General features: G+C 40.9%; 2 protein-coding genes across 3 annotated transcripts in view; both read left to right on the top strand.

The window, feature by feature from the left end:
* Positions 1-22,500, top strand: part of LOC137980361 (centromere-associated protein E-like) — a 65,960-nt gene that overhangs the window by 43,090 nt on the left and 370 nt on the right. For both annotated transcript variants that reach the window (XM_068827775.1, XM_068827774.1), the window contains exons 36-45: positions 2,069-2,210; positions 3,098-3,222; positions 3,538-3,679; positions 4,253-4,380; positions 4,816-4,957; positions 5,321-5,446; positions 7,115-7,367; positions 11,721-11,903; positions 20,658-20,785; positions 22,231-22,500. The exon at positions 22,231-22,500 is cut by the window's right edge and continues 370 nt beyond it. In XM_068827775.1, the coding sequence (XP_068683876.1) occupies positions 2,069-2,210; positions 3,098-3,222; positions 3,538-3,679; positions 4,253-4,380; positions 4,816-4,957; positions 5,321-5,446; positions 7,115-7,367; positions 11,721-11,903; positions 20,658-20,785; positions 22,231-22,394 (1,533 nt within the window). In that variant the 3' untranslated portion in view covers positions 22,395-22,500. The remainder of the gene's footprint in view (positions 1-2,068; positions 2,211-3,097; positions 3,223-3,537; positions 3,680-4,252; positions 4,381-4,815; positions 4,958-5,320; positions 5,447-7,114; positions 7,368-11,720; positions 11,904-20,657; positions 20,786-22,230) is intronic.
* On the top strand, positions 17,175-17,831 carry LOC137980292 (uncharacterized). Its single transcript, XM_068827690.1, has one exon. The coding sequence runs from the start codon at positions 17,175-17,177 to the stop codon at positions 17,829-17,831; it is 657 nt and encodes a 218-aa protein (XP_068683791.1).

The raw sequence follows: 22,500 nt of genomic DNA, 5'->3' as shown, positions 1-22,500 counted from the left end.
CTAGGGTCCTTTAAAGCTTCACATAGATACTCTTCGAATGTAATCCTTCTGAGCGCCGCCGTGTTTAATACTATTGACGACTCATATGAACTCCGGAAGTCCTAGAATCTGTGACTGAAAATCCTGTCTCCAGAGCCCTTAGTTTTCTCGTGCGAAGGCCCCGCCGGCTAATTGAAAGCGATGGGATCCGGGAACGAGAATGGGTAAGAATGCGAGAAGCTTTGCTATCATTTAACAAATAGACTCCATGTTGCCGTGCGTCTGTTCAGTAATAGATCACAGATGACGTGAAATTGTGATAAGAACAAAAACGTGGCACACGTTGCGATCGCCTAGTGTGTCACTAATCACATTTGTTTTGTAAGAGTTTTTGACGATGATGTCAGCTATAGTACGGATCACAGATGACGTGAAATTGTTGTGACAACAAAAACGTGGCGATAGCCGAGTGTGTCACTTATCACATTTGTTTTGTAAGAGTTTTTGACGATGACGTCAGCTACAGTACTGTACTGCACAGGTCAGAGATAAGCGTTCGCGCTTACTCATTTTAAACACGTTTATAAGAAAAGGAACAAACATGAGTGCGTTTGGAAACGCGTTTCCAAAACACACCTGTGTCGAGGCAATTAAGTATTATGAGCTAGCGCTTTTGTTACTTAAACAATGCCCAGTAAAGACTTTGAGAAATGTGAAGAAGGAAGGCATTAAATTTCAGTCATTTTCTAATGCGCCTATAAAATAGCATTTGCATCATCATTCGATGACAATTATTCTTTGCTGTTGCATTCGTCGTTCCATGTAAGCTTAAACCGCGAAGTTCTGATACTCAAGGGCTAACGAAAGAAAAAATAACGTTAACATCCATCCTTATAAATGGCGTAACTTAGCCTACGTTGCCTGTGTGGCAGGCCTTCTGAAGTGAAGAGGCTCTGCGCAACGGTTAGTTGCAAAGTCAGACCACATCTCGAACTCGAAAAAGCTGTGGAAACACTCGCCTGGGGCTCGTGTTCCCACAGCATTTCTCGTTCTCCCAAACTTTCACTCGTGTTTCTATAACTCGATAGAAACACGGTACATGTTAAATCTATTTGTTAAATATATAGAAAATTATAAAAGCGGAGCTCCTCGATTGTTATTTATAAGTATGTTTTTCTTTTCAGATATTATTTTTTTATAACTAGTCTGCTTCCGGAAGACCAGTCCATCCTCCTATTACTTTCAATTAGTCTATTTTCCCGTGCTCGTGCTTACTCTTTCTTCCGCTGCTCGTGAATATAATTTTTATGCGTGCTCTCTCTCGCTGTCTTTCACGATGAGCATCGCTTACCTGTCACCTGCTTACTGTTCTTTTTTCCTCACCCTATCTTTGTCTCTTCTTTCCTCTTTCTTCGACTTAAAAAAGTATTTAGCTTGTTTTTTGGTTGTCTTCAAAAAATATGCTTCTTTTACTATAACGCAGCTTCAAATGCAGTACGCTGGCCATGCAACTTCCCGCCGGGAAAAAAAAACGCGAGTTCCAGCAGTGCTACATTTCGCGTAATTGCTTACATCTAAAGTTTAATGGCGGGCGGTCATATGAAAATTTATCTGAGTTACCATACACCTTATTCCAAAATGGCCGCCATTTTAGTATTCTTTTGTTTCATTGCAAATTGGCCCTTTTGGCCTCGTTCAGGGTTAAATATTCTTTTGAATTTTACGTTTGAAAGCGAAGCCAAAAGTGCTAATTTGCACGGAAACAAAAAAATACTAAAATGGCGGCCACTTTAGAATAGAGTGTAAATTTTCGTAACCATGGTGCTCCACACGCGCGCCTTTGAAGGGAAATTGGGAAAAAATTATGTTGCAATCAAGCGGTACAACAGTACATGTAATTAAGGGCTCGGGGTTGCCAAAGTTATTGAATCCAATGGACTCGCAGTAATAAACGAGAGTGAAAAAAGGAGGAGAAGAGTTGGTAACTGTTGGTTCATGCAATATTCATGTCCTTGCCACCCTTTTTTAAGCAAAATTAGTAATCATTGGGATTACGTATTGACAATGTTTTGTCTCCATTTTATCACAGAATTCTTCTAACTCCGCTGATAAGGGTGAGTTGGAATCATTGAGAAAGGAATGTGAAGTAGCGAAAAAGAAATGCAAGGATGCCCAAGAGAAATACTTCTGCGAATCCGACAGGTTAAAGGCCATTATTGACGAGATGCAAGGTAAAAAAATGAGTTTTATTGGTAACCTTGTTCGTACGCGTCTTGAAAACCCTTGAAAACCCTTGGATTCCAGAAGTCCGATTTCAAGGACTTGAAAGTACTTGAAATTGATTTTTTTATTGATCAAGATTGAAAAATATTAATGCTTTAAGGTCTTAAAGTAAATGAAAGCCAGTGAAAACAAATGTTCAGGTAAACAAAGTATAATGTTCTTGAATTTTGCTTGGTTTGTGGTAAATTCGTACTAAAAAAAGTCCTTGAACTTTCAAAGTAAGGTCCTGGAAAGTACTTGAGAAGTCCTTGACTTTTTGTCCTTAAAAAGGGTACGAATCCTGTGGTAATAATTAAGGTTCTTCGCTAGGCATAAGCATAAGCTGAGCTTGGCATAAGGTTCATTTTACCGACGTTTAGTTTTCGTTCAACATCGCCTGTGAGAGTTCAAGGCACTACTCGAGCAATGTCCCATCCCAATGAATAAAGGCAATCTATTACCCTAATTTTAATCGTTCCCAAGGACCATTTAAGTGTAGGCCGAAGTTATTCATCGGCTTTGTAGGAGTCTTGCGCATGACAGAAATGCCATATCATTGAACAATATTACAAATGTGGAATTATAAATGCTTTGTAAAGACGCAGCGGGGTCACAGTAGGAACAAGTTTCGAAAATAATGTAATGACACTAAACTGGTTATTGATCTTTTTATAAAATAATCATTGTGAGCTTTTGCTTGCTTCTTATGTCGTTGTCCATAGTTACACCAAAAAGTTCAATGCAATTAGTTATTGGAAACTTAAACGATAATCTGTTTTCCTATTAACATTCCGTGATGCTTGCTTGGGTTTGCTATCATGCCATTTCTTAAATTAATAACATTATGTTCCTTTAGATGAACAAGACGAATATGTTCGGCAAATGAATGAACTGAACCAAGAAACTGCAAATAAAGACGCTGAAATCAATCAGTTGAAGAAAGAATTGACTGAAATCAGGAGCATCGCCGATAGTGCTACGGTACGAATGCGCAAAGCTACTCAGCTATGAACTCAACATCGAAGAAGAAACTAGGCGCAGCCGCAAGAAGACTTTTCGAGATAATGAGGATAATAACTTCGTGAAAAGCCTGGCGAGGGAGAAAAAGTATCATTCGCATAAAGCAGGAAACTCGTGAAAAAAGCGGGGGGGGGGGACGAGACAAGAGGCGACTACAGTTTCTCCTTCGATTTGAGATCTTTCCATACACTTATTAACATTCTAAAGTACATGTACTTTAACAGGTACCTATTCGGATTATGTGGTAATATAATTTTGTCTTCATTGTTAACACAGAATTCAACTAGCTTCTCTGATAAGAGTGAATTGGAAGCTTTAAAAAAAGAATGTGAATTGGCAAAGAAGAAATGCAAAGATGCTCAAGAAAAATACTTCTCTGAATCCGACAGGTTGAAGGCCATTATTGATGAGATGCAAGGTAATGTCAATGAGCTTAATGCTACTATTTTAGCCTCTGTTCTAAAATGCAGACTTCTGAAGTCGAATCTTGAATGAAACGTGAGGCGCAGTTTTCATTTCATTTCTTTTTTGTTTTTTGTGGCAAAAAAAATTACCATTTTTATTTAATTTATACTGTCGCCATTTTATGTGCGCACAATTTTGGGGGGGGCCAATTTTTCGCGAAATGTGCTAAACTTGAAATCGGGTTTTTTCAAGCGGAATATACTGGGCGGAAGTTATTTATACAAGCTCATTCTCTCTTTTTTCTGGTTGATTCATAATTGATAATATCCAAATTATTAAAGTGATTCTTTGTGTCCGTTTTCTTTTGTCCATTTTCTGACATTAATACAGTGTTGTTGTTCACGGTTGCGACACGTCACCATTAATAAATGAAAAAATGTAGGTGAAAATTGGATTGTACGGTAAAGGAATGAGCTCGCTATTTGACCGCAGTAGCTTTAAGTGTAGCGGTTGGCTCAAGCTTTAGTTTTGACGTAATATCTGAACAAATGTTACTTGATGTTGTGAACACTTCGTTTTCTTGTAGATGAGCAAGATGAATATGTTCGCCAAATTGATGACCTGAAGAAGAAAACTGCCAATAAACAAAGTGAAGTAGATCACTTGAAGAGAGAAGTGACTGAAATGAAAAATGTTGCCCGTAGTGCCACGCGGGTAAGCACGCGAAAAGCAGCTTCTCAGCTATTACTCTTAAAGAATAAAATAGGTACAGAATAGTTCGGGAAGCGTGGAGTTTTAAAAAAGTGGTTGATGCCCAGCCTGCTTCAATCGAGTTTGGGACTCACGAGGGACGTTTTGAGAGTAAGTAGTCGAGTAACGCACCCAAAAAACAACGCAAGTATGAATCAAGCTCAGAGCAAGTTCATGTGGTAGGCGTGGACGTTTGTGCCTTACTTCCCCAAATGGGCTATTGAAAAGTAAACCAAGATTTTAGTCAGAATAAAGAGCAACCAAAACAATGTATCCCGGCCTTATCATCAACAAGGCTGCTTGTATCATTGGAGCTTCGCGCTGCCTGAATGGATGATTATAATGATTACATGTTAAGATAACTGGATAATTTTGGTTGTATCTTATTTCTTGTCTCAGAGCTCTCAGAACCTCGCCAATGAAACTGAAGTGGAATCTTTAAGGCAAGAATGTGAGCTGGAAGAGAAGAAGTGCAAAGATGCTAAGGAGAGCTACTTGTCTGAATCAGACCGGCTTAAATCTATAATTGATGAGATGCAAGGTATCAGTTGACACTCGTCTGTAATTACACTTTGGATTTTCTGTGGACTTCTAGGCTCACTCGCTATTCAGTTGTTTCGGCACAAACAATGTTGACTCGCATCCGTTTTCCCGTCTTTGGATCCGGCTGCATGCATTAACTTGGCCACATTATTGGTTCGTTTTGTAGTAGCGTCTCTTGGCCAAATTGTTTAATTGGCCTCACAACGCTTTTCGCCAATTTTGTTTTCTTTTCTTTGTTTTTTTTTTTTGGTTTGTTTGTTTTTTTTGTTTTGTTTTGCCTACATGCTGAGACGTTGTTATCGCTTCTTTGGGATAAAGGCAGTTTAGCGCTCTAACTCGTTTGGCTTATCTTTAACCTTAGACGAAGAAGAGAACTATAGAAAGGAAATCAATGAACTGAAACGGACAAATGTTGAAAAAGACGCTGAGATAAAGAAGATGAGAACGCAGCTTGCCGAGATGGGAACAGTCATTCGCCAGCATCAAGGTAATTCAACCACATTTCCTGATAGGGCGCACCGCTCAACTTATTTGCTTTGCGTGATTCTTTACAGGTATGGGTGGTAAAGGATGTTGTATCTATAGATAAATTAAATTTTCGTAACCCGTAGATTGCTTCTTTTTTTTCCTTCCTTGTGCACGGTAATGCAAAAGTGTCATTCTATGTAAACTTTCTCGTGGTAAATAGGCCATATAGGTATATTAAAATTCAGCTTCATAGTGAGGCAGTGAGGACAAAGACAAAGTGGATGATGTGTGAGTATTTTTCACATTCATTCCAACGTGTTTCTATTGTTTTTCTCCTCACTGCCTTAATATCAAGCTGAATATTTGATATTTCGAAAATGGCCTATTTTGGTTAAAGCCACGAGCCGTGATTTTATCTTGAATGTGGCTTAAGAGGAAAATTGACTGTAATGTTGGTTTCTATATCATTTAAAATTTGGCCGACAAAATCGTACACAATAAACCTAACTGAATGGTAAAGTTACTAGCACTTTGCTTGTCAAACAATGGCGGAACTACAAGCGCAGACTTTTCGACAGTGGATACGGTATCTCAGTACCTTTGTTAACCTAAGAATAAATCTTGTTGTCTTTAGAATATGATCCATCTCCCCGTTCCGCGTCTCTAACGCTCTCAATATGGACAAGAGATCTTTATGAGCAATTGCATTAGCGCGCTATTAAAAATACCGGTACCCATTTTTGGAAGAACAGGTGTAATACTTGAAAGAATTATTACAATGGCGTGGGGTTGCTTGGTATTCTATGTCACAATTACCGATTGCTTGTTTTGTGTCAGGGTTTGTAAAGTTCATGTGGTAGGCGTAATGGTAAAGTTACTAGCACTTTGCTTGTCAAACAATGGCGGAACTACAAGCGCAGACTTTTCGACAGTGGATACGGTATCTCAGTACCTTTGTTAACCTAAGAATAAATCTTGTTGTCTTTAGAATATGATCCATCTCCCCGTTCCGCGTCTCTAACGCTCTCAATATGGACAAGAGATCTTTATGAGCAATTGCATTAGCGCGCTATTAAAAATACCGGTACCCATTTTTGGAAGAACAGGTGTAATACTTGAAAGAATTATTACAATGGCGTGGGGTTGCTTGGTATTCTATGTCACAATTACCGATTGCTTGTTTTTTGTCAGGGTTTGTAAAAGAGTGTCTAGTTTCCAGTGGTTGTGTCAGCTTCTTCTTCCCTGCATGCAGAGGTCTCTTATTTTCCGTTCGCTGGGCTGACGAGTGCGGGGAAGAGACCTCTGCCATGGGTCGAAACTCACTGTGTTGTGATGAGCGTGCCCGGCGCTTACTTAGCGACCAAATCCTGTGTGGACTTAGTTAACAACAGCGGAATTAATTTAAAGGAGTGCGCGGAACACAGCGGGCTCAAGTCACAGTCAGCAAGCATATCTTGGGACATGCGGTTGGGAGATTGCCGTTCAATGTTACGGACGGCGGTTGGATCAAAGTGAGTTTCGACCCCTGGTAAAGGTCTCTTTTCCACTGCTAGTCAGCCCAGCAAATGCAAAAAGAAAAGAGACCTCTGCAAGCAGGGAAGCTTCTTCAGAATTATTTATGAATCGCGCAAAGTGCCACAGTAACTATTGGGATCGTTTGTATGATTGTGTTTTCTTTATGTGCCAGGAACAACCCTCAAGAGCCAAAATAAGCACGCGATAGAAGATGAAATGGAGACTACTCGTATCGACTTAGCACAGAAGAACATGCAAATCCAATCCCTGCAATACGATTTGTACAAATTACAGGAGAAGTACGAGAAAGAGATGCGTTCCCTTAACAAAGAAGTTGAATTTGGAAAAGAGAAAATTGCATCACTTAAGCAGGAGATTCGCAGATTAAAGGAACCAGAGCAAGAGGACACTGTGTGTATGATGCGGTGAGTTTGTGCACGAAAGCTATGAGATGTCAAGACGATGTGCGAATGAAACACAACTATTAATTTATTCCTCATCCTTGGCTTGATTATGAACAGCCTAATGTATAATGTATACGCTGGTTTTGTTGGTCCTTACAAAATGTTTTTGCTTGGTTTGGATTCATGGTTCTTTTTTTTCGTTGTAAGGACTGTACAATAGTTATAATGTGGGGAAGGGCGTGGAATTGGTAGTGAGGTACCCTTCATTAAAAGACTGTTTCTTGAACCAACTTCATGGCTCGTTATTTATGATATACACGATCATGAGCTAAGAAGTGTGCCAAGGACATGAAGAAATCTTTTTTTATAGCAACGTCCTTAAGTCGCAGTTTTTCTGATGAGTAGTAGTAGTAGCATATCCGCGTTGTTTTATTTAAAGAGGCCATTTCGGGGTTCTGGTAAAGTTATGTGCACTTGAGGATAAAAACAAGCTTATAGTTTTCTGATTTTATCAAAAGTAGTTACATGCCTTTGCATTCGAAATCTTTTGTATCTTATGTATTCTTGTATTTGTAACCCTAACAACGAATTGGCTAAAAGAACTTAGGCTCAGCTAAAAATAGTATAAAAATCGACATGGACATGAAAATAGATTTAATAAATAAAGCCAAGATTTGTATACAATTGGGAGGGGGGGGTCTTTAAAGCTCCTTGAATAGTTAGTTTCAATAAATTCTTTTTAAAATTATTTAAGGAGGTAGCGTCTCTAACGGATTTTGGAAGCTCGTTCCATGCTTTGGCTCCATGAAAGCTGAAAGATCGTTGCCCTGTGGCAAGGCGACATTTGATCAAGTCCAAGTCGCTTCGGTTTCTTCTGGCTCGGCTATGGATCTGAGAGCGCTTCTTGAACCTCTGCGATAGATACGCAGGAGCGCCTTCGTTATTAAGGCATTTATACATCATGACACAGTCATTAAACTTGAGTTTGTGGTTGATTTCCAGCCATCCTAATGATTTTAGTCCCTCGGAGATGTGATCGTATTTCTTCAAGCCAAGGACAATTCTTGCTGCAAAGTTTTGAAGAAGTTGCAACTTTTTAATGTTTTTCTTTGAAGTATTACTCCATACTGAAGAGCATAAGGAAGTAGTTTATTAAAGACGAAAGAGTGAATTAGCAGTAGGATAGTTTTCTTATTTAGCAGGTATTTTGTGCGGTTAATCATAAGTAACTTATAGATACAGCTGGAAGATATCTTGTTGATGTGGTCGTTGTAATTCAAGCTATTGTCGATATAGACTCCGAGGTGACAGGTTCAATGTTCTTACCCATAAGAGTTACGGATAGGGTCGGCAGAGTCTTTGTGAGTTGAGGTACTCCAATTACCAAAAGTTTAGTCTTGACCGGGTTGAGTAATATTGAGTTTCTGCAGCACCATTTGGTAATTTCCCCGAGGTCGTCATTTAGCATAGAAACTGCATTAGTAGTTTGGTTGGTGGCAGGGCAAGAAGCAGCTTGGTATCATCAACGTATCCCATCGATTGTCAGTGATTAGGAATAGATAACAGGTCGTTGACGTATTAGGTGAATAGCATTGGACCCAAGATCCCTGGGGGACGCCATAGCTTACCTCCAATTGCTGTGAGACACCATTTCCAACCCTCACTACCTGCTTACGGCTTGATAGGTAACTGCTGAAACAGGCAAGCGCAGATGAAGATATTCCAATTCTACGGAGCTTTGCTAGAACTATATCAAGTCGTATGCTATCAAACGCTTTGGTCGTGTCAAGCAGCACCACAACTGATATGCGCTGCTCATCCATATTCTTCAGGATTTCATCGGTGAAATGGAGAAGCGCAGACTCGGTAGAGTGGGATTTTCTGTTGCCACTTTGGAGGGGATGTATGATGGAATGATCTCGTAGGAATTGCACAAGCTGTAAATGTGCAGCTCTTTCACATACTTTCGATATTATTGGTAGGAGTGAGATAGGACGAGAATTTGATGGATCATCTCGATCACCCTCTTTATCTTTGGTCCAAGGTACTACTTCTGCAAATTTCCACGATTCTGCAAGAATACCGGAACGAAAAGAACAGTTGATTAAATTTGTAAGTCGTGGCAGTGTAACAGGAAGGCTAGCTTTTAGGATCCGGGCAGTCACTTTGTCAGCTCCAGGAGCTTTGCCAATAAAATGATTTTTTCTTTTGACGGAATACGCGTAAGTGCGGTTACAAAGATGAATGGAGTGAAAAGCGCATGCATTACCGGGTGTGAAGTGGTTTCTTCTGCTTGAATAAACTATGAAGCCGTATAGAGCGTTTTCACGTGACATCGTGGCGGCCATGTTGGTGTTCCAAAGCAAACGAATAGCGGCCATGATGGTGCACCAAGCTAATCCTCCGGGAATTGAGACTCTATTTTTATGCAAATACGTTCTTTTGTTTCAGTAATCCAATATGGCTACTGGTCACGTGAGTGAAAACGCTTCATAATAAACCGGACTTATTAACCTTAAAGATCAGGTCTTTTCGAGAAAATCTCAAACTGACGCCTCGCCATATTATCCGAGCCAAGATGAGGTCATTACAGTAAGGCCGAGGTAAAGACCTCACTCTCTGTTATTAAAGTACCCATACCGTGAAAATTATTATTTTCCTATTTGAAAGTCCATATTAAAAAATGAACTTTTGCAAAAGACTTTTTCGATTCAAATGAGAGACTAATTTTCTTCGATTTCTTAAAAGCGTTTAAATTGCCCGCCATTTTGGCGCACAACTCGCTCAAGGAATCTCTCGACATATGACGTAGATTAAGGAACACCGGACATGAGGTTTTGACACACAAGTTTCACACAGGTTGATGCGAAAAATGTCTGAAAGATGGGTAGCCGCTAGATGTAACAACACAGCTGATCCTGAAAAAGGAATAAGTATGCATAGGAAATTTCTTTCTTCCACTCGGAAAACGCAATAGTTAAAAAAAGAAGGGGAAAATGGAACTGGAAGCTCGGTAAAACTTCGTCACTGTGCTCGATTCATTTCTAAGAGGGTGACTTTCAGTATCATATAGACGGCAAAATGAAAAGATCATTGAAGACTGACGGACGAGATTTGCTTACAGGTACAGCATTACATGAGCGTTGATTTAATTCGTTCTTGAGATCTTCGTTATCCTCGTGTTCTTTTCTGTAATTTTGAAGCCATTCCTCGTCTGCTAGTGGTTCTTCCGCTTAGGGTTCCATGTGGTTCTGGGATTGAGTGCTACTGCTGCCTGACTCATCGAGACCGCAACTAGTTGCCCAAAAATTATATTTCAAAATCCTTCGTATCGTTTCTGTATTCGATTCAGGATTCAGAGGCACTTTTGTCGACGATAGACATAGACATGATATATGTTTCGTTTACTGAAAAATGCCGAAAACTATCACAGAGCGATACCTTGGCTTTGATCACTTAGAAAACAAAGGAACCCACGCCAACATTGGCAAGAAGCATACCTTAACCTGCGTCACAGCGATAAAAGTATGATTTTAAAAGTCGTAGAAAATTCACATCTCGTTTGAATCGAAAAGTTCTCTCGCAAAAGTTCATTTTCTAATACGGACTTTAAAATAGGAAAATAAACATTTTCACGTTATGGATACTTTAAGTACACTCAAGATTCCATTACCCAAGAATAAGAATCTGCTATCAGATTTGTCCCCATCAGTGTCATAAAGGTGTCTAATTTTAAACCAAATTTTGTGGGAAAGTAAACAAAAGCCCGAATGTGGTACCTTATTCAAATCTCCCGGGTTAAGATTGTTTGTGTATTGTATTTGCATTATAATATAGCATTCACATTAACATGATCTGGAAATACCTGGAAAAAAACGTTTTATTGAGTTCGCCGATTTGGTCTGGGGTTTATTTTCCCGCAAAACGCGGTTTAAAAATAGGCACTTTTCTGACGCCGATGGGGATTTGGCCAATTTGGGTAAATCTTACCCTTGGGTGATGCACGTCTCCTCCTTAACTAATTCACGATATGGACCTAAAAAAAATGCTGGATCGTTGCCGCAAATGCCAGTCTTGATTTTCATGAGAATGAGCTTTTTTTTTTTAGTTCTTGGTTGATAAAATGCAAGTACGCAGATTCTTAATTATAACTGCATATATCTGTGGAAAAAGGATTGTTATCAGATAGTGATAATAGATCGTGCATGACTTAGAAAGTCGTGTGTGTTTCTAACTCCTTTTGCAATCAATTTGTTCTTGGAAGGTTTACCCGGGTACCTACGACTTGAGGAGCGACTAAGGTCGCTGGCATTTTGAACAAATTGTATTCTACAATACCTCTTCTGAAATCATATATTCTGTTGTATGTTACAGTGGTCATCCTGTGCCTGCCAAACAGATTGAAGTTAGCAATGTGGGAGTTGTTTCTAATGTTGCTATCTACGCCCTTAAAGCGAAGGTCGGCAAGTTGGAAACCGAGACAGAAAAACTGAACAAAAAAGTACAACAGCTGGAAAGAGAGAAAGCTACATTAAGTTTACTCAACACTGAAGCAAGGTATAGTATGTTTTGATATCAGTTGTTTCTTGAATTTGATAACAGAGTTCCCTTAATAAAAGTGCCCATAACGTGAAAATTGATATTTTCCTATTTGAAAGTCCATGTTAAAAAATGAACTTTGCGAAACAACTTTTCGATTGGAAGGAGACGCGAATTTCCTACGATTTTTAAAATCCTACTTTTATTTGGTACACCTTTTCTGTTTGTCAGGATTTCACGGGCTCGCTGTGACGTAGCTTCAGGAATGCTTGTTGACGTGGGTCCTATGTTTTCTACGTGATCGTGATCGTTTTCGGTTTTTAAAGTGCCACTATGATCAAATTTTTTCCATGATCTTTTAGGCGTATCACAAAGAATTCTACGAAAGAATGAAAATGCCGTTTACCGTTTGCAAATACCTGCATTAGTTCCAGAGATATTTAAGTTTGAAAAATGTGTAAAATATGCAAATGAGATGACTGATGATGTCATACACTAAACCCAATATTACATCAAGTATATAAATAGAGCTATCTTCGCCAATTTACAGTGCAGACCATTGAAACTTGGTAGGCTAATAGTTCTACAGAAAACACACCTATGGCTATAAAACAATGTGTTTCCGTGGCAACTCACTCTTTTCCAGTCCCCACCCACTTGATTTCAATATGTAAGTGATTTTCAGTTCGAAAAACGTTAAACAAGGCCACAAACTCAAGCTAACATATTTATGCTTGCTGGATCATGTATTTGAGGCACCATTTGCAAATATGAAAACAGAACGCCAAAGGTGGCCAGAAATGCCTTTAATGTTGGAGAGGTCTGGAACCCAGTATGTTGCCATGGTAACGAAACTGTTAAGCTCAAATTGTGGAGCACATTTAGTAGAATCTTACTGCATCGTATTTGATCAAAATTTGGTTGAGTGTATGACGTCATCACTTGGCTAATTTGCATATTTTAAAAACTTGAATATTTCTGGAACAAAAAGAGATATTTGAAAATAGTAAAGAGCATTTTTCTTCTCATGCAGGCTACTTATTTATGTCTGAAAAATGGCTTCGATAGAAAAGATGCGATTTTCGTCATAATGGCACTTTAACAGTAAACGAAAAAATCATCATGTCTCTGTCTATCACAACCTCGTTCCTAGGGACTCCCTTCTCTGCCTCCATTGTCGTTGAAAAAGAGACCCTAGTTCAGGCTGGTCACGTGCCTCCCAAAATCTGGGAGGTAAACCAAATATGTGTTAGGGGAGGGGAAGCAATGTAAGCGTTGTCATCATTGCGATCGAGGGAATCAGCACGCATTTGATTTCATGGTCAGACGAGCATCGACAAATCGTTTTTCTACACATGGAAATTCGACGTGAAAAGCAAAAGGTTGTTGTCAAATCGATTGGACGCTACAGAAAATACACTCGAGTCTTTCGAATTATATTTCAGACTCCGTTCGAAATATATGAGACAACAAATGGTAGGAATTTCCCATTTAGTGCTTCAAACCACTTTTTAACGCCACAGAAGGGCGAATACCCTGGGTTCCAGAGGTTATTTTCTCGCTATGAAAAGAGAGAGTCACGAAGCGGCGAGAAAAACCTCTGGTACAGGCCGTTAAGAACCTCACTTCCATGCAAACCAACTTATTTTGATTGACTTCCAGAGTAAGAGTTTATTTTAGAAACTTGGGCAAACCGGTTTTATCCACGTGATAAAAATATTTGTGCAATGTTTACCGGTCACTCTACTGGGAAATTCTCACGGTTGAGTGAATAAATCGTTGTCACTGTCAGAAATACGAAAATTGCATTCAAGTCCTAGCATTAGAACTGAAAAAATTTAAAGAACTTTACGAGTCCCTGGAGCAGTTTCAATATGACTCGAGGCATTGGGGTGTAAAAATGTCAGAAGCTCAGTCACACCTTCGTCAAATTCCCAAACAAAATCAGAGTGCTTGTTCGATTACGCCCCCTCTAAGGCCACCCAACAGCAAACATTCATCCAGCGTCATGAGACGAATTAACGTTAATCTGCTAGCCATGAATTTGTGATTATCGTGCCGCTATCGCTACTGTACCGTTCATAGTCGTCTTGTATTACACCAGTGAAAAACCGGTTTGATCGTCCCCCTCGACTTTACCAATGGCAATCCTTATAAAAAACGGTTTGTCGATCGACCAATGAAATCTCCAGGATCAAAAGTTAACTCTGGAAGTGGAAAGCGCGACGTGATTGGTGCGGCATGTTGAGAAAGCCTAACAGCCTGTACCAGAGGTTTTTCTCGCCGCTTCGTGACTCGCTCTTTTGTCGCTCTTTTCATGGCGAGAAAATAAGCTCTGGAATCCAGGGTAAAGGGCGAACCCCCCTAAAGAAACAACACAAGGCCCTGGTACCTAGATCTCGCGGACCCATGATGCCTCGGTGGCTTTTTTCTTTGTGCTTCAAACCTGTTGCTAAGTTTTTTGCCTTTCTTACAAATTCTAACCGTTTTTCAGGCTAAACCTCTGTGTTTTCACACAGTAGGTTTCTTTTTGGTGATATTCTTTCGCTTTTCAGGATATTCAAAATCGCTGAACATGTTCCATAGACGACACAAGTCGCGTAAAAGGACTCGCTCCCGGTCGCCATCTTCCCGCCAAAACTCTTTATCGTCGCCTGACATACATTATGAAGGGTCTCCGCCGAAACGGCGCAAGGACGAGAACGATTCCCTTCAGAAGATTCTTCAGTCGATTGAACGTCTTTCCAACCGAATAGGCTCGTTAGAGTCCCGAGCAAATCAGCCAGAATCTATTGCAAATACTGATGACGATGCTTTGTCGATTATGGCTGGCGAAACGTCAGGCTTGGACATAGGTGAGCCTTTGGCGACCGAAGCATCTTTTAAGACTGCTACTACGCCCGTTGGGGCACCCGTAGAGCCTATTAAGGCACCAACAGAGTCTAGTAAGACATCTGACGAAGTTGAAGACTCGGTGAAATCTAGTGATGATCATGGGCTGTTCGACCCAGTTGCCAAATCAACTTCCTGGAAACCATCAACCTCCTTCTCCAAGTTTCTGGATACTAACTTTAGGAGAAAATTATCTTACCAGCAATCTCTGGTTATTATGGATGACTGGGCAACTCCTGAAGTGGATGCACCCTCTGCTCCAAAACTCGATCAACAATTGTTGAATCAAGTACCATTTAAAGTGAAAAAGTTTGTACAAGAAAGAGATAAGGAAATGTTTAACGCCCAGCGTGCTTTCCTAAATGCCACGGGGCCACTTTGTGGCCTTCATGATTGTATCGAAAATGATTCAGCTCCAACTTATGAGGAAATTAAAGTAGCTTTGGAACAAGGTCTCTGCCTTTTAGGCTCAGCCAATACTCAGCTGTCTATCCTGATACGACAGAGAGTCCTTGCTGCCATAAACCGTTCTAGGACAAACTTCGCGGAACTATCTTTTCCTAATGCAAAATCGTGGCTATTTGGAGATGATTTCCCCTCTTTAGCTTCAAGGGGTCTCACGAAAAATTTGGCGCAAACTACAGGGAAATCCTTTCCTAGACGTAATAATAGTTCCCAGTCTCAAAGTAAACATAGAGACACCTTTAACAAGTATCAATCCACTGAGTATTCAAACCCTTCTAAATCTCCAACCAAGTCTCTCCCTCAATTGAAGGATTATTCTTCATAGTCACTTTCTTCCAAATGAAGTATTATCGTTCATTTTGGACACTGAAAGCTTGATAGGGATCATGGGAAATGAACATATTTCTTTTAAAAGCGGAACCCCAATGTCTGGACTCGCAGGACTCGAACCTGGGAACGTGTAATTAATATAACCCCTTCACTTAACCACTAGACTACCACATCACTAACTGCGAGGATGTCATTTTTAATTAATGTCAATAATTTTTTCTTCCAAAAGTGCCGCTGTAAACGTGTATTAACACCCGCTAAGAAGCAAGCTTACACAGTGAGAAATGTCGGTTACCAAACTTCAAGAAAAAGCTAACCATTTTAAAATCAAGCTTTAGACTTAACCATTATTCAGCAATGATTTTATATATATACTAATTAGTTTAGGTAAATAATCGGCACATTTTCTAGTCATTTGATCTTTAGTGGTTAAGTGGATAAAAACAGTTCCTTCGAAGTGGGTGCTCCGGGTTCAAATCCTGTCCAGGGGCTGCTTTTACATTTTTTTTTTTTATTTGCTACCACAAGTCCTGGGACAGAGTGGTCAAAATGGAGGATAATACTTCATTTAAGGCAAAGTGACAATGGTGGATAATCCTTCATTTGAGGAAGAGATCGTGTTGAAATCTCAGTCAAATTACCAAGGGCCTCGTTCAAAAAACGGGCTTTTTCTCCCCCCTCCCCAGAAGGGACGTCAGCCAGACTCTCAGAGTGCATAGTGTCTTGGAGAACCCTAACATCGGACCCACAGATTCTCTCAATTATTTCAGTTTTCAAGATAAGCTGCCTCAAAACTCCTTTTCAAAAGTCTCAACCATTTACCCAAGCATCGGGTCAGGAGGCACTCCTAATATCCCAGGAAGTGAACGAGTTATTGCAAAAAGGGGCCATACAAAAGACCCCATTTACCAGAGACGGTTTTTACAGCCGCCTGTTTCTTGTACCCAAAAAGGGAGGATCTATGCGTCCGGTGATACACCTAAGTTCTTTGAACAAGTTCATTGTAAACGAGCATTTCCAGATGGAAAACCTCAGTTGCCTAAAGACGTTGCTTTTACCAGGAGATTTTATGGCAAATATAGATTTAAAAGATGCACCTTTCTGTGCCCGTGCACGAGGCTTCCCGAAAGTTCCTTCGCTTCATTTGGAAGGGAACTTGTTACCAGTTCAAAGCTCTTCCATTCGGCCTGTGTTCAGCCCCCAGAATTTTTACGAAAGCTGAAAGAGAAGGAAGGCCATTCGAGTCCTTATAGACCTGGACGACTTTCTTCTTTTGGCTGCAACAGTAGAGGAAGCTGTGAAAAATACTCAACTGGTAGTGAGTCTCCTTCAGTCCCTTGGTTTTACAATAAAGCTCAAGAAATCATTACTGATTCCAACACAAGCGATAACCTTCCTGGGTTTCCAAATAGACTCAACGTGCATGATGCTATCCCTCCCGGCAGAAAAAACCGACAAAATTCTAGTCTGCTCGTTTCTCAAAGTATCATATTGCGAAACCTAGGAAGTTTAATAGGTCTGTTAGAGTCCTCGAGACCAGCCATTTGGTGAGCTCCACTTCACTTTCGTCACTTGCAATCAGACCTGATAAGGGGCCTACAAATGAACCAGGAGTCTTACGACGCCTTGATTGCCCTGTCACCGAGTGCCAGAGTAGAACTTGCTTGGTGGTTGAAACACACCCTCAATGCAAACGGCAGTCCTGTACACCTTCTTCCGCCGGATATGATCATCACAACCGACGCCTCCAAGAAAGGTTGGGGTGCAGTGCATCAATCCTTTCAGACCAATGGCAGATGGCAAAAGGCGTCCTTTTTGGCCTTGAAAACCTTTCTCAAAGACAAGTCTCGCGTGTCCGTATCTCTGCAACTAGACAACACGACCGCCATCGCTTACACCAACAACAAAGAGGGTACACGATCCCCCCAACTTATGACTCTGGCATTAGAGATGTGGGATTGGTGTCAGGAAAGAGACATCCTTGTGATAGCCTCTCACATCCCAGGAAGAGACAACGTCTCAGCGGACAAGGAGTCCAGAGAATTCACGGACATGAGCGAGTGGAAGTTGGACCCAATAATTATTCGGCCTTTTCTGCTGAATTGTCAGACCGGTCTATTTGTGAGTCGTCTAACCAGTCAACTCGCGGCTTACATCAGTTGGAGACCCGACCCGGGAGCCATTGACACCGACGCCTTCACGATCAACTGGGCTACTCTACGGGGCTATGTCCCCCCCCCCCCCCCCCCTTCAATCTGATATCGAAAACCCTGTCGAAGGTAACAATCGACCAAACGGAACTAATCCTCGTTGCTCTAGTTTGGTAAGCCCAGCCCTGGTGGCCGGTTCTGCTGAGACTTCTAATATCTCAGCCATTGTTGCTCCCGAACAGTCCAACCCTGTTAACGGACCCGACCAACCCGAACCGCGTCCATCCAATGTATCCTCGTCTTCAGTTGGCCGTGTTTCACATCTCTACTAACGTTTCCAAGCTGAGGGCATTCCAACAAACGTTGCCGACCTACTCATCGCAGCAACTCCTACCTCCACACACAAAACCTACGAGTCTAGTTGGAACCGCTGGTGTTCTGGACGGCAAATTGATCCTCTTTGGTCATTTATAAGTGACATTCTAATTTTCTTAAAAGAAGTCTTTAACGAAGGCTTAGCATACCGATCACTTAACGTTCTTCGTTCTGCTATTTCGTCAACTCATCCAAAGATAGACGGTTTTCTCAGTGGGTCAGCATCCTTACGTTGCTAGGCTCCTTAAAGGAGCTCTCGATAAACGTCCTCCAAAACCCAGGTATTCCCATACCTGGAATGTTGATGTTATGATTAAATACATGATTTCTTTGGGGAAGAACAGCACCTTATCGCTTAAAGCTATCTCAATGAAGTTAGTCACCCTGTTTGCATTAACCTGTCCTGAGAGGATTTCTACCTTGGCTTCCCTGGATCTCAGACATTGCATCGTCCTTCCAGAAGGGGTATCTTTCAAACTCACTGTCCCCAGAAAATCTGGCAGTGCGGATAAACCAGCGGAAGCATTTTTGCCCGTTTTGACCAAGACAGGAAGCTCTGTTTCGTGGACTGTTTTAGATACTATCTAAAATTATCTAGGAACGTTTGACCCGTTATTCCGTCTTCTCTTCCTGATAAGTTGTTTATTTTATTTATACGCCCCCACAAGCCGGTCACTTCTACAACGAAACTTTATGAGTGCAGCAGGAATAGACAGTCAAATTTTTAAAGCTCACTCTGTGCGTGGTGCATCTACGACAGCAGCTGCCAATGCATTTGTCCCGCTGTCGGCTATCATGTTAATGGCCGACTGGTCCCCTGCCTCAATTTTCAGAACTTTTTACTATAAACCATTGTTTAATTCAGACTTTGCTACTGGGGTCTCAAAGTAGAGCTACAGGTAACCTCAGCTATTCTCCCGTTGAGTTCTGATTTATATTATCATGATATATATATTTGCTTTTAGTAGCAGCGTTGAAATCTACCATTTGTTGTCTCATATATTTCGAACGGAGTCTGTGAAATATAACGAGTTATACTAGGGCCGCGAAGCGGCCTGAAGTTGTAATTCAAATTATATGAACAGATGAAGTGAGAAATATATGAGCTTCCCACCCTTCTTCGCTCCCTTTTATGGCGCATTTCCTTTGGCTGTCTATTGCATGGCGTCAAAAAGCCACCGAGGCATCATGGGTCCGCGAGATCTAGGTACCAGGGCCTTGTGTGTATACCCAGGCCCCTTGTATTGTTTCTTTAGGGGGTTCGCCCTTCTGTTGGCGTTAAAAAGTGGTTTGAAGTACTAACTGGGAAATTCCTACCATTTGTTGTCTCATATATTTCTCACTTCATCTGTTCGTATAATTCTCATTATAACTTCAGGCCGCTTCGCGGCCCTAGTATAATTCTCATTTTCACCCGTGTCGGCCGTGTGAAGGTCCGGATTCAAGCTTAAGTGAGCAGTGGAATTGAGTTATAACGAAGAATGCTAATAGTTTGAAGGTTTTGCCGTGCAAGCAAACAAGCGAAACGTTTATCCTTGCGGAACAAACATGTTCAGCGATCAGCTAGTGTCGTGTTTTATATACCACGCATCGACCTCAAATCAAACTGTATGAACATGTGCAGGTATTATATTTTGTTCTTTCGAACGTTAAACAAATTGATTCCTAAGTCCCAAGCTTGTACAGCGAGTGGGTGAACGCAATTTTTGCAATTGCAAAAATTCAGGACTTCAACGGGGTTTGAACCCGTGACCTCGCGATACCGGTGCGACGCTCTAACCACCAACGGAGCTATGAAGCCACTGACGTCGCACCCCGTTGAAGTCCTGAGTTTTTTCTGGCTTCTCTACGCAATTGCGAAAATTGCGTTCATAACTGCGAGGATCATAGCTTCAGTTGATTTCATATCCGCAGTTCATATATGATCCATTTCATCATTGATTTTTGAAATTACTACTGAGTTTATTTTGGCAGAACGAGGGGACCGATGAGGTCGACTGGCCGAAGATTTTGTTGATGTTTCGCCGGTTGGATTCAAACATTAATACATTGAACATTTAACCACATGCTCCAGCTCGCATCATCGGGAAACTTCGCACAAGCGTCTTACTGCGGTTTTCATAATTCTGCGGAATCTTACCTTCAAGCGCTAAGCGCCAAACTGCGTTTTAACTTCCATCAGTCAAATTTTCGAACATAACTGGGAAGTTTGGTTAGCCGAAAACAAAAGGCGGTTAGCGTTCAAGGAAAGATTTCGCAAAATTATGAAAAGTGAAGACATCGTAATGTCGTCTTTTCGCAAATTCGTGTGCCGGTAAAAGAACATTTAGACGGAAATCTGTGAAGAATTCCTTGTATAAACGTCATGATCCGTATCTTATTGAAACAAATCTGAGACAAACTATTAACTTGGCTTTCATTTCAAATCACATCGAGTAACAACTTTTATGAATACGATTTTCCTCATCGCAGCCAAGCGCCATGTGCACCGTGGAATATCTTTATTCCGCCGGTGAAGGTGTTTTCGCACAACGAACAAAGTATTTTTTTTCACTTGCAGCAACAAATTTGCCCAGGTCACGTCCGAGAACAAAGCTCTAAAAACACAAAGAAAAAAGCTGATAGAAGAAGTCAAATCCGCTAAAGCAATCGAAGAGGAAAATGTTTCCCGTCGAACACTCCTTGAGGGTGAGTGATGTATGAGTTTGTTAAAAGAAGGAAAACATAGTATTCAAGTTTGTGAAAATCAAGCATGCGCGTCCAATATACCGAAACTGTTAAAAACTGTAGCTAATATGCTCAAAACAATTGCTATTTTTGAGCTCTTTTTATAATCAATCCATTAATACCATATGCATGAGTAGATATCGCAGGAAGAAGGTTTGTAAAGGAAAATACAGCAATTGTCATTAAATTTTCGACCTCGGATATTGCGATACTAGGTTTCTGATTGGTTCACTCGGTCTCGGTTATCAGCTCATGTACCTTTTGACCTAATAGGGAAACTGATTGCCTCAAGTGTTACCAAGCTGGAAACTGATTTGCTTTATTTCCAAGTGTCCAAGCGTTCAGAATTTAATGGGAATTTACTAAAACAATTATTCCATTCGCACTTCTTGGGTATGAGACTGGTTGTATGTCATATCCAACGCGCGCTCATGGAATAACTGTTAATTAACCCCGGTAAATCAAATAAAAACACGACAGCGGAGCTCAGCACGCTTTGAGGCGCGCGCGGAGCACCATGGTAACCTAATCTGTGCGAGAAAATTTGGTTTTGGTCACCATACGTCCACCGCTTCATGTATGCTTATGTGACCAGTATCACGTGACCATGTTGCGGGCTGAAGTTTAGAGCTCATCGAGGTCAGCTGTTTTTTTTTAAATTTGACCGTTAACTACGTTCTGGATTTCGATTGGATCGCAGTCTCTGCTCAAGCAAGGTTATCTTATTGTAAGAATAAATAACCCGGGAGCTCCGCTTTTAGGTTTGGTTTAATCTGTATATTATTTTTTCAATGGTGACTCGGGGATACTCGGAAAAAAATCTGAGTGCTCCTTTACGATTTTCCGATTACTACTACTACTACTACTACTACTACTATATTTACAGTTGTCTTTCTTGGTAGATTTTAGCTACGACGATATATTTTGAATGGTGTTGAATCCTCAAACCACTTGTTTACGATGTCATGAACCTCGAACTGCAAAGAGTTGCGAAGTTCGACCTGGTAGAAGTTTTGAAGTTCCTTTCAAAGTTCGCAATTTGGTTGTCTAATTCGTCGCGTATATGGCTACTTCGAAAAAATACCTAGTATTCAATTTCCCAACGAACTTCGCAACGTGGCGCGGTAAAGTAATGTGAATTTCCTTAACGGTTTTATTACAAATTCACAACAGGCCACAGGCAAAATGATTGGCCAGCTATTCACAAGCGCTGTCGAGTGGTTGAACTAGGCACTGCCTGGTACAACTTCAGCTTATTGTCAGAGCGGGTCTCCTGATCTCAAGCCAAGCTATCAACAACTCAGTCACAAAGTGAAAAAACTCAAATGTGCTCGGCAAGGACGCAATTTCGAGTCACGTTAAATCAAATCTATCACTCTGTATTTATAAATACTTTTTGTTTTCAGCAACAAATCTTGGTGTCTCATCTGTTGAAGGTGTCAGTGTACCAACTCCAGAATGCAAGAGAATAAAAGCTGAGAGCCCGAAGGAGAATTTTCAGAGTTGGCTATCGGGAGACGCGGCCAACAACTTGTTCAAAGAGGAACCGAATCAATGCACAAACCAGTGATTACTGTGCCTTTGCGGAAGGTGGCAGGTTTCCTTTGCTCGGAGGCGCAACGTGTTTCATCTCTAAGAGACATTTGCACGATAGCGTAATTGAAATTAGACAACAG

This window comes from Montipora foliosa, chromosome 12 (genome assembly GCF_036669935.1).
Source record: "Montipora foliosa isolate CH-2021 chromosome 12, ASM3666993v2, whole genome shotgun sequence".
Taxonomy (NCBI): domain Eukaryota; kingdom Metazoa; phylum Cnidaria; class Anthozoa; order Scleractinia; family Acroporidae; genus Montipora; species Montipora foliosa.
Note: the sequence above shows the minus strand (reverse complement) of the source record. Positions and strands in the feature narration are given on the sequence as shown.